Source organism: Trachypithecus francoisi, unplaced genomic scaffold (genome assembly GCF_009764315.1).
Source record: "Trachypithecus francoisi isolate TF-2019V2 unplaced genomic scaffold, Tfra_2.0 Lachesis_group5, whole genome shotgun sequence".
NCBI lineage: Eukaryota > Metazoa > Chordata > Mammalia > Primates > Cercopithecidae > Trachypithecus > Trachypithecus francoisi.
Window position 1 is genome coordinate 127,869,099 of NW_022681470.1, and position 12,634 is coordinate 127,881,732.

The 12,634-nt window shown below is 43.6% G+C and overlaps 1 protein-coding gene across 1 annotated transcript in view; it reads left to right on the plus strand.

The window, feature by feature from the left end:
• The window catches only part of BCAR3 (BCAR3 adaptor protein, NSP family member), a 120,173-nt gene that overhangs the window by 34,135 nt on the left and 73,404 nt on the right, over positions 1 to 12,634 (plus strand). Inside the window, 1 exon segment of the mRNA XM_033196637.1 lies at positions 6,412 to 6,451. Coding sequence (XP_033052528.1) covers positions 6,412 to 6,451 — 40 coding nt within the window.

The window sequence follows — 12,634 nt, forward strand, 5'->3', positions numbered from 1 at the left end:
AAAAAAGATGGGCCCAGGTGCGTTGGCTCACACCTGTAATCCCAGCACTTTGGGAGGCCAAGGTGGGCAGATCAATTGAGGGCAGGAGTTCGAGACCAGCCTGGTCACCATGGTGAAATCCCCGTCTCTACTACAAATACAAAAATTAGCCAGGTGTGGTGGTGCATGCCTGTGATCCCACCTACTCAGGAGGTTAAGTCAGGAGAATCACTCAAACCCAGGAGGCAGAGATTGCAGTGAGTCAAGATCATGCCATTGCACCCCAGCCTGGACGACAAGAGCGAGACTCAAAAAAAAAAAAAAAAAAAAAAAGTATTTCAAGAAAAAATACACAGGAGCTTTATCATACTGCTGGTCTCCAATGCAATTGTTTGGGGCTACCTTATAAGTGAGAGAACTTCAAATCTCCTTTGGTACTTTAGTTACTAAGTTATAACCAAGAGCAGCAAAGTGAGGGTCTCTTTGGAATCAGATGTCCTTCTATTTAGAAGAAGTGTTTTCTCTAGAGTATCACTCCAGTAGAACTTTTTGCAATGTTGGAAATACTCTGTAATTGGGTCATGCTAGCTGCTAGCCACTGGTGTAACTGAGGAGCTGATTTGTAAATTTTATTTGGCTTTAATTTAAATAAAGCTTGTTTAAACATCTTAAATTTTATAATTCTGTTAACCTGTATGTTTTTATGTTCTAGTCTCAGGAACCCCCCAGACCGTCTTACCTTTTGGTGAAAAGGGTGTGGGTTCCCAGCAAGGAACCCAAGCAAAAATTAAGAAGCATCTCTAAGACAGCAAATTTGATTAGGCTTCTTAAACAGTCCTGTGATTCTGTGGGAGGGGCACCCATGTTCAGAACAAAAATTCACCACACAAGAATCTTTCTTATAAAATTACTTTCCTTTTTACCTTCTTTACCAAAAATACTTCTTTGTATCTTTAACTTTCTTTTCATCTCTTATTTACCTTGTTTTAGACATAGCCCTATGAGGTTTGAGTTAGACAAAGATATTTTACGTATAATAAGAACATTAAAAAGAAAATGTTTTCCTGTAATTCTTAAATCAGAAATTACCCAGATACTTAATATCAAATAACTTTAGATCCTAAATTATGACAGGTTTGTTTGTAAGCATTTATTCCATTACGTTTACCTGATGAATGTATGAATGTAATAGTTTACTTAGACTATTAACAAAAACTGTGATAGCTAATGAAGTTATTTTCCTAGTAACTATTTTTATAGCTGTGAATTTCAGGTATTTACTTAAGTAATAAAACTTATGCTTAATTTTAAGGGTATTTATACCAATAACTCAGCATTTAGTTATTTTCATTAAGCCAACAATATTTCATAGGTATACACAAGCAAAGATTATTCTGTCTTGGGCTGGGTTTTATAGTTGGTAATCCTCATGGCAAATTTTATAGTGTTCTGCTGGGGTAAACATTGCTAGTATTTTACCAATAATTTTTTTTTTTTTTTGAGACGGAATTTTGTTCTTGTTGCCCAGGCTGTAGTGCAATGGCGCCATCTCAGCTCGCCGCAACCTCTCCCTCCCAGGTTCAAGTGATTCTCCTGCCTCACCCTCCCGAGTAGCTGGGATTACAGGCATGTGCCACCATGCCAGGCTAATTTTGTATTTTTAGTAGAGACGGGGTTTCTCCATGTTGGTCAGGCTGGTCTCGAACTCCCAACCTCGGGTGATCCATATGCCCCGGCCTCCCAAAGTGCTGGGATTACACGCGTGAGCCACCGTGCCCAGCCTACCAATAATTTTAAAGCCACCTTATTTATTAAAGATTTTACTGGCCGGGCGCGGTGGCTCAAGCCTGTAATCCCAGCACTTTGGGAGGCCGAGACGGGCGGATCACGAGGTCAGGAGATCGAGACCATCCTGGCTAACACGGTGAAACCCCGTCTCTACTAAAAATACAAAAACTAGCCGGGCGAGGTGGCGGGCGCCTGTAGTCCCAGCTACTCGGGAGGCTGAGGCAGGAGAATGGCGTAAACCCAGGAGGTGGAGCTTGCAGTGAGCTGAGATCCGGCCACTGCACTCCAGTCCGGGCGACAGAGCGAGACTCCGCCTCAAAAAAAAAAAAAAAAAAAAAGATTTTACTTAAGTCACGGGTATCTGGGTAATTTCCAATTTAAGAATCACAGGAAAACATTTTCTTTTTAATGTTCTTATTTTTTTTTTTTTTTTGAGGCAGAGAAATATCTTTGTCTAATTCAAACCTTGTAGGGTTATGTCTAAAAGCATTTGACTAGTCTTTTAAGTATCTGATTAAGGGCTTTTATGTGTCTTTTAAGCCAATTAATTAGAGTGCTTTATATATTTTTAGTAGTGAAACATTGTTTACACAATGTATAAATACATAGAGGTATTTAGGCATGCTGATAGAAATACATTTTATAGATTCATAAAGACTTTTTCCTTTTTTCTAGCTTAGATTCAAAATTCTTGATAACATGTTGCATCACTCTAGGCAGTTTTCAGCTAAATAGTCCTAAATTTGCATATTAAAGGAAACAACTCAGGTGAAGATCCGATAGCAAAATTTACATGATGAGCTACAGGGAGAAAAAGTTTGGTGTGCTAGAGGGCAATTAAAATGAATTTAGCTGCCAATTAAACATATATTATAAAATTATATATTTATATTTAATGTGTATATCACATATAATATGCATATCATAAAATGCATATATAATTTATAATGGCCTTTTAAATATACATAGATACATGTATACACACATATACAAACAGAGATCCTGTAGCTTTACTTTAGTGCTTTAGCCTTGAAATAAGTATAAATTCGCTGGCTTGCAAAAAACAAAACAAAACAAAACAAAAAAAAGGGTTAGATCCAAACAGTGGTTTTTATCTCAGTGCAAAAGTAACAGCAGATTTAAAGTAGGCAGAAAGGAAAATAGAAAAAGAGAATTTAGGGACTCTATAGTTTGCAGGTCGACCTTAGGGTTCCTTTTCCTTAATGTAAATGTGCACAAAGACCATATTACTTCTATTTTACATAAACTCTGGCAAGTTGAGGTGCCGTAAAACCTACGAAGTACTCGAAAGGGGATCATTCTCCTTATTTTTAGAGTATTTCTTTCCCACATGTTTTTTTTTTTTTTTTTTTCTTGAAAGGAGGAACTGAGCTCTGGCCTTAGGATTTGTGTGGTGGATGGATACGTGTCCTGGACAAGCCGTTTGTAAAATGAATTTGTACTGAGGATTTCCCTGCAGGGTTGCTGCACGTTGTGGGGGATCCACCCCCCAGACACTCCCACGAGGCCCCCAGGCCCACGAGGTCACCCATGGGCGACTTTTGGCTGGGAGGAGCAAATGCCCTTTCTCTTCAAAGCTGAAAAAACTGTCTCTCATTTACCTACGAAAACAACAGTTCAGTTTCTCATGCAAATGCGCACAGCCAAGCCAAATTGAGATTAATTCTGAGAGAAAAAGCAATAGAGGAGACCTTTTAGAATGCACCTTTGAACTAGAATTAGGATCTTACACAACAATTTCCTAGGAGAAAAATCAGCTCAAGAATAAATTAAGGGCCGGGCGCGGTGGCTCAAGCCTGTAATCCCAGCACTTTGGGAGGCCGAGACGGGCGGATCACGAGGTCAGGAGATCGAGACCATCCTGGCGAACACGGTGAAACCCCGTCTCTACTAAAACATACAAAAAACTAGCCAGGCGAGGTGGCGGGCGCCTGTAGTCCCAGCTACTCGGGAGGCTGACGCGGGAGAATGGCGTAAACCCGGGAGGCGGAGCTTGCAGTGAGCTGAGATCCGGCCACTGCACTCCAGCCTGGGCGACAGAGCAAGACTCCGTCTCAAAAAATAAAAAAATAAAAAAAATAAATAAATTAAGGACCATCAACCAAAACGGGAGGTCCAGAGCTCAGGTGGACTTACCAGTTCCACCAGAGGAGAAGCTCAAACTGGGTGAGGCTGCAGTGGGCCCGGGCTGGTACCTTAGCTCCAGTTTCAGGCAATTCCTTCAGGGTTCTGAGTCTTCTCTGAGGCCCCACGTGTTTGGGCGTCAAATTATTGTCAATGAAAAGAGTCAAACTGTAAAATATTTAAAGAGATTTATCCTGAGCCAAATATGAGTGACCATGGCCTGTGACATAGCCCTCAGGAGATCTTGAAAGAATGTGCCCCTGGTGGTTGGGGTACAGCTTGATTTTATACATTTTAGGGAGGCATGAGCCATCCATCAATCAAATACATTTAAGAAATACATTGGTTTGGTCCAGAAAGGTGGGACAACTCAAAGCAGGGGCTTCCAGGCTGTAGGTGAATTTAAACATTTTCTGGTTGACAATTGGTTGAGTTTGTCTAAAGACGGGGGATTGATAGAAAGGAAATGTTCAGGTTAAGATAAAAGATTGTGGGGACCAAGGTTCCTTTGAAGTCTTACAGTGGCTGTCCTTAGAGACAACAGATGACAAATGTTTCCTATTCGTTAATCTCTTTAGGATTGGGAGGTCCTGGAAGAAAAAGATCTAGCTATGTTAATGGAGATTCTTTACAGATAAAAATTTTCCCCCACAAAGGACAGCTTTGCAGTGCCATTTCAAGACATAGCAAAGAAACATGTTTTACAGTAAAATATTTTGACTTTCTTCTTTGTCACATGTTATGCCAGAGTCAGATTGGAAAGTAAGTCATGAAATGTAGGGTTAAATAAAACCCATCTGATGAGAATTTATGGTTTGTAGGGCATGACTCTCCAGACCCCTTAGATAGGAATTCGGGCAAGATAAAATCAGAGCTTAGTTCTCAGTATGTATCCAAGATATACAACATGATGCTATGGAATACATGTAATATTTAAAAGGTGACTATCGTTGAAGCAAATTAATAGATCCATCATCTCACATAGTTATCCACTCTTGTTTTTGTGGCAGGATCAATTGAAATCTACTCAGCATGAAACCCATGTACAGTACAGTTGTATTACCTATAGTCCTCATGTTGCCCATTAGAGCTCTAGGCTTGTTCAGCCTACATATCTGCTGCTTTTTATCCTTTGACCTACATCTCCCCATTTCCTCTCCCTTCTGCCCCCATCACCATAACCACTGTTTTATTCTCTCTCTGTATATTTGACTTTTTAAAAATTTCTCTTTTTCTTTTTCTTTTTCTTTTCTTTCTTTCTTTCTTTCTTTTTTTTCTTTTTTTTTTTTTTTTTTTTGAGACAGAGTCTTGCTCTGTCTCCCAGGCTGGAGTGCAGTGGCGTGATCTCGGCTCACTGCAACCTCCGCCTCCTGAGTTCAAGCATTTCTCCTGTCTCAGCCTCCCAAGTAGCTGGGCCTATAGGCAGGCGCCCACCACCACGCCCGGCTATTTTTTTTTTTTTTTTGTATTTTTAGTAGAGACAGGGTTTCACCATGTTGGTCATGCTTGTGTCCAACTCCTGACCTCAAGTGATCCACCCGCCTTGGCCCCCCAAAAGGCTGGGATTACAAGCATGAGCCACCACCCCTGGCCTCTTTTTTTTTTCTTTTTTTTTTGAGACGGAGTTTCGCTCTTGTTGGCCAGGCTGGAGTGCAATGGTGTGATCTTGGCTCACCGCAACCTCTGCCTCCTGGGTTCAAACGATTCTCCTGCCTCAGCCTCCCTAGTAGCTGGGATTACAGGCATGCGTCACCACACCTGGCTAATTTTGTATTTTTAGTACAGATGGGATTTCTCCATGCTGGTCAGGCTGGTCTCGAGCTCCCCACCTGCCTTGATCAGCCCGCCTTGGCCTCCCAAAGTGCTGGGATTACAGGCATGAGCCACTGCACCTGGCCTATATGGGGGAATAAAAACACTGGGCACACAGAACAGTAGGATGAATTGCTGAGGTTTTCACCAGGAGCGGGTGGGTAACAGCCAGCAATGAGAAGAGAAGGCTCCGTTCCCTCCATCACCCAGGCATTGGGCAACCTGGGGCAGCCCCTCCACCCGCCTAAGCCTCTCTTTTCTTACTGTCAATGTGGGCACGACACAGTCACTGGTGGGGACGTTTTGGGGATTAACCCAGACACCACCAGTGACCAAAAGTGCCGTACGTTCGCATACCCAGGCCTGCCTACCTCCCACCTCTGCTATCCCCTGAGCCCTTTGCTTCAGACTTTCGCTTTCTATGCTCAAGTAAATCTAGAATTACCACATATAAATACTCGAACATTCTGGGCCTGAATTTCACAGGGAGGCATGTGGGAGCTTCTAGACTGAGGTCACGGTGGTATCTCCCACCCCACCACACACATCCTGTCGTGAATACTGTCTGGGAGATGGGGCCCAGCTTAGTAACCTAATGAATAGGGTGAAATAATGGTGGACATATTATACTCAATGTAAGAATGCATCGTTCCCAGCCATTCTTATATTTGTATTTTCTCTTTTCAGGGATCCACATCTTCTGGACCCAACTCTGGAATATGTGAAGGTAGGAAATCAGGATTAAACATGTAGCCATGACCCTGGGTAGTAGATTTTCCATTTGGATCACAAAGTTGCTAAGTAATGTTGCAGCCTGGTTTGTGTAAAAAGCTGGTTAGACTCGCCAAAACAACGGGGAGGAAATTTGACTCCCTTAGGCCTTTGGTAAATTTTGTAGGGGTCTCACGTCATCCTATTACAGGTACCCTTATCTGGCCTTAGACCCAGATATGTTTTAAAATTCAGAGTTTTTTTTTTTTCTGGAAAGGTAATATGGTATGTATAGTAATACCCCCAGAGAGGTTTGGGGTCAGCACTCCATAATCACACTCATTATTTTCACAGTGACATGTAAGAGTATCCACACTAAGAGGGATAAATAGATAACAAATTATTTTACGTAGTTCAGGTTACATTGTGTCACCAAATGAGTTTGCTGCCAAGTGAGGTTTTTTTTAATGTTTGTGTTCAGAGTTTTTTGGATTTGGGAATGTAGATGAGGAATTGTGGACCCGTGTTTACCTTCAGTGGAGGACCGAAGCCTCCCTGAGATTTTGTGAGCCATCTTTTCCATTCCAAGAGCCACCCTCTTGTTCAGGGCTAATCTGGGGTCAAGTAGTAATATTAGGTACTTAGTTACTTTCCAGCGGGACTGGCAGTCGATGCTTCTAAATATTCAACCCTTCTAAATAATGTATTTCTTCTGAGCAGGAAGAAAAGATGCTTTTCACTTCTTCCCTCTGCCTCGTCATTTTCCAGTGTTGCTGTTTGCTTTATTTTCTTTTGTTTTTGAAACTGTATTCTGGCACCTCCTACAGAAGAAAGAAGTCTGATTCTCACATTTGGTTTCTTGGATTTATGACAACATAGTTATTTTTTGGGAGAAATCGTGGCAAGAGTTAGAGTTTAGAATCAGGAGCCTCATTCCACCTTCACTATCCCAAGGGCAGCATCCTAGTTTCAGAGTATGTAGGCCTATCTCTTTTGTGTGTACCCATGCCTTCCCCAGAGTCTTGCCATATCCTCCCTCTTTAAAAGACCGGAGGATGGACGGAAGAGGAGGAAGCTCCAGTAGAACCACTTGACCCCTTGGGGCAGTCGTAGTGAAGTTTGTTGGAATAGAGGTGGATATTCTTTTTTCCCGTTTCTTATCCCTGAATGACAACTGAGCTGTGTTTTTATGGGAGAAAATGTGTAATCCTAAACCTGCAGGGCTACCACACCAGAATCTGGCCAGAGCTTTATAAATAGTGTATCTGTGTCCCTCCCAGATGCATCACATGTTTTGTGCAGGTTATGCATCGCAAAGTATTAGAGGATGCTATTTGCGTAGACTGTGATTTGACTTAACAAAAAATGCACTCTAGAATTCTGCAGTGTGTGACAACAGCCCTTTAAAAATCACTCCATGCCATGTTTCAGAAATTGGCTGTCTCCTACCATGGGCCAGTCTGGCTGTGCTCAGCAAGTATTCCGCCTTCTTCTTACTCCAATGCCTCAGTCTTTTCTTTTACAAAAGTCCAAACCCCTTTTAAGATAATTTGGTGGTGCATTCTCAAGCTAAATATAGAGGATTTTGGAATGGCCTGTTTAGGTGTTATCCAAGCTATTGCATCTCATTTATGAGTATCAATCATTGTGAGTTGAGTGGTATTGACAAAGAAGAGATTTTGGAGTTGTCAGTGGCTTCTGTTTATCTGGGCTCTCTTTGCCTTCTCCTGGCAGTGAGATGTGATGGAACTGCTCTTTGAGATTCAGAGGGTTCTCCTTTTCAAGAACGTGTTGAGGTATTCCGAAAGGTACCCTTTCCTCCTAACTTGATCTGAATCTAATCAGAGCCTTATAAATGATGTGTCTGTATCCTTCCTAAATGTATCACTTTTTTTTCTTTTTCACTTCACCCTTGGTTTAGAGGGATGGTTTGGGAATATGTTGGGCCAATGTGGGGTATTTTCATTTGCCTCTATGGACACTAAGGCTCTGAAAGCACGTCCATAGCGGTCTCTGACGTAAAGGTCCAAGAGGACCCAGGGACCCATCTTCTTGGCTTGGGTCTGTTGTAGGACTTCTCACACTTAGTTGCCCTGTGGAGCCAGGCTGACTAGTGCCAGGAAGGCCTCATAAGTTGATGCCAGCTGGTGCCTCATGGCTGGAGATAAATCAAGGGAGGTGAGAGAGTTGCAGATAAACTGAGGTGCAGTTTGACCCCCTTAACTTCTTGTCTACAATCCCCTTGTGCACTTACTGCCTCTTGAGCTTAGAGAAAAGTAGTTCTATGTGAATTATGTTGTCTCATAAAGACCCCTTCCAGTGGGTTCAGATTCATTGGTCGAAAAAACAAGCATCACGAAGCCAAACTTTAGGATCCATTTTGACCCCAGAATGGGGAGAGTCTTATCCTATCCTGAGTCTCATCCAGGCAGGGGAAGCACCCAGTTGTGGCCAACAGATAGCAGTCCAAATGCTGGCAGGAGCTCCAGCCCCAGGTCTCCCTCCCTCCCTGTGTCTTTAAATGCTGCTTCCTTGCCGGGCCCTGTGGCTCACACCTGTAATCCCAGCACTTTGGGAGGCCAAGGCGGGTGGATCACCCGAGGTCAGGAGTTCGAGACCAGCCTGGCCAACATGGTGAAACCCCGTCTCTACTAAAAATACAAAAATTAGTCGGGTGTGGTGGCAGGCATCTGTAATCCTAGCTACGCAGGAGGCTGAGGCAGGAGAATCACTTGAACCCGGGAGGCGGAGATTGCAGTGAGCTGAGATTGCACCATTGCATTCCAGCCCAGGCGACAAGAGTGAGACTCCGTCTCAAAAATAATAATAATAATAAAAATTAAAAAATGCTTCTCCCCTCCCCATCAGAGACTTTCCAGCCATCTTCCCTTGGTTTTTTCAGTGCCCAGATAGAAGAGAGAGGTCTGGGACTGCCTCCTGCCTCCTGCCTCTTCGGGTCTGGGAGAGACAAGGTACTGAGGCTGACTCTCGTAGCTGGTGGGGCGACAGGACTGCAGTGTCATGGCAGGAGAGAGCTGGGTGGAAAAAGAATCCAGTGTTCAGCCCTGGCAGTTTGTATGTGTGTCCTTCTAGCACCGCGCACCGTTTGTGTTGCAGTACGTTCATGCCGGGTGAAAGGGGACCAGTTTCTCGGTTGCTTAGCTACCGGTCGTTCATCCCAAGTGGAATGGAGGAAAATATGCATGGCTGGGAAGCCCCAGGGCTGCTTGGCAGCTCTTTTACCTTGTCCAGCAGGCTGGCCTCCTGCTGGGACTTCTGACAGCACCAAGACCCCAAAGGCTCAATTTGATATTTGGATGTGAGAGGAAAATAAATTGCAGATCCAAAGTAGCCCAGGGATTTGGGGATCTCATTCCTCACTGTTTCTGTCTCTTTAATTCCGGCACTTAAAGGAGAGAATTTTTCTTTTCTTTTCTTTTTTTTCCCCGTTTTTCCTAGCCTTCTCGCCTCACAATATTTTCCCCCCCACAGTAGCTCAGAACATGATCATCTTGAGAGTTTGGTTTTAACTTTTGTCTAATCATGAGGTCCTTTTCTGTGGTCAAACATAATTGATTCTATTTCACAAGATTGAAAGGAAAGATTTTTTCCAGATTGGAAAGCCAAACCCTCCAGAGTGGCTCCACCTTCCTCCTGCTGTTTACCACGTAGTTAGTGACTTCGGTTCCTGGCATACAGCTCTGGAATTTTCCTCTGCGTACCTAGCATACCTTACCCTAGATAAAACCAAACATTTTTTTTTTAATAGGAGGAAATATCTTTTAGAGCCAATAACCCTAGGCAAAATTATGAAGTAGAATTTTATCTCTGTACTGCTGAATCTACTCACTCTCCCATTGCATTTGGCCAGATTTTTACCTCATTGCTTAGAAAATTTGATAAAATAGTAGTGCTGAAATGTTAATAAGTGATAACAGCTCCGTGTGTTCCCCTTCCCAGATAGTTTTCCAACAGAGATTCACATCCCCTGAGACCCCCCCACCCCAGCGAGGGAGCTGGGTCCACACTCTGGTTCTTTTTGTTTTGTTTTGTTTTGAGACAGAGTCTTGCTCTGTCGCCCAGACTGGAGTATAGTGGCGCAACCTTGGGTCACTGCAACCTCCGCCTCTCTGGTTCAAGCGCTTCTGCTGCCTCAGCCTCCCAAGTAACTGGGACTACAGGCGCCTGCCACCACACCTGGCTAATTTTTTGTATTTTTAGTAGAGATGGAGTTTCACGGTGTTAACCAGGATGGTCTCCATCTCCTGACCTTGTGATCCACCCCCCGCCTCGGCCTCCCAAAATGCTAGGATTACAGGCGTGAGCCACCACACCCAGCCCACTCTCTTGTTCTAATTAGTAATATGACCCTGGATTTGCCACCTGCTCTCTGTGGGTTCCATTGTCCCCACAATAGAAACCTTGGGGTGGGCTAATGTTCCTTCTAGCTTAAGTTTTTAGGATTCTCCATGCCTAGAATAGGCTGGAGAGGAAAATCTTGTAGCCAGTGGTAAGGAGTTCTTAATTGTGTGATATCCCTGTTGATCCTAAGATTGCCATATTGATTGGAACAGGAGACCATTTCATGTTGTATCTTGGATATGAAGACCAAGGCCATGACGGATCATAACTGCCACCACGGTGTTCCCAGAAGAGTGGAAGTTACCCCAGCACTCCTACATTACTCTGTGATCCATTTTGGTTCACTTCTGTAACCCTCTTTAAAGCTATGAAGCCTAGGCTCACTTCCACTCTTTATCATTCTCTTCCTTTTATTTTCCCCTGGAACTGCATCTTTAAGCTTCAGAAGTTGCCTCCACAACCTGCACTAAATATAAATGTATGTTATCTCCTCTAGGTGCGGTAGCTCACGCCTGTAATCCCAGCACTTTGGGAAGCCGAGGTGGGTGGAAAACCTGAGGTCAGAAGTTCGAGACCAGCCTGACCAGCATGGTGAAACCCCAACTCTACTAAAAATACAAAAATTAGCTGGGCGTGGTGGCAGGTGCCTGTAATCCCAGCTACTCAGGAGGCTGAGGCAGGAGAATTGCTTGAACCTGGGAGGTGGAGGTTGCAGTGAGCCAAGATTGGGCCATTGCACTCCAGCCTGGGCAACACAGCAAGACTCCGTCTCAAAAAAAAAAAAAAAAAATTTACATTTTCTCCTTCCCCTTTGTACCTATATTCCTTTTAGGCTCAAGACTAGTGCTGTTTTGTTTATTTTGTTTTTTGAGACAGGGGCTTACTCTGTTATCCAGGCTGGAGTGCAGTGGCTTGATCATAGCTCACCGAAGCCTTGAACTACTTGGCTCAAGCAATCCTCCCACCTCAGCCCCCTCAAGTAACTGGGACCACAGATGACCACCACCATGCCTGACTATTTTTTTCTTATTTTTTATAGAAACAGGGTCTCACTATGTTGCCCAGGCTTGTCTGGAACTGTTGGCCTCAAGTGATACTCCTGTCTCAGCCTCCCAAAGTGCTGGGATTACAGATACGAGCCACCATGCTGGGCCAAGACTAATTCTTTTTGGCCTCTTCACAACCAGCCCTACAGTTATTTTAGTAAAGAGTTCTTTTTCTGGGGGTGATTTAAGTTGTAGTTTTTTAAGGGAGGAAGTGATTGGCTAGGGCAGGGCTGGGTGATTTTTCTTTTAGAAGAAGTGTTTATTATACATTTTCCATTTTTAAATAAATTGTCATCAAAAAAGATACATTAGAAAATATGGTGAAGTGGAAAAAAATATTGGAATGCCTGTTTTTTTCAAATTAGCGGTGAGTAGGCAAGTGGTTTTTTGTAGCCAGGCTGTAAACAGCACGCTTGCCCGCCTATGGACAAAGGCCTGCTCTCCAGGCGACTGCAGTGAGGAAGTGTCCGGACGGAATGCAGCCTTTTGTTCCTGGCTAGATTCCTAGTGAACGCATGTCCTCTTTCTTTTGTAGTCAGCCTTGGTGGGTTCTTGTTAGACCCACTGTGAGCTGTAATAGAATGACCCGCAGTCTCTGAGCTTGATGCGCAGGCTAGGAGAAGAAAGGACAAGGCTGCAGCTGTTATTCTCAGTGGGGACAGCGCCCTGCAGCTTCTCCCTTCACAGTACAGATGACCCCAGAGAAACTCAGGAAGCTGTCCTTTGTGGGGTCAATGCTCTGAAAATTCTCCTTCCCAAAGGGTCTTCTAGGTCTATAGATGTTACAGGCC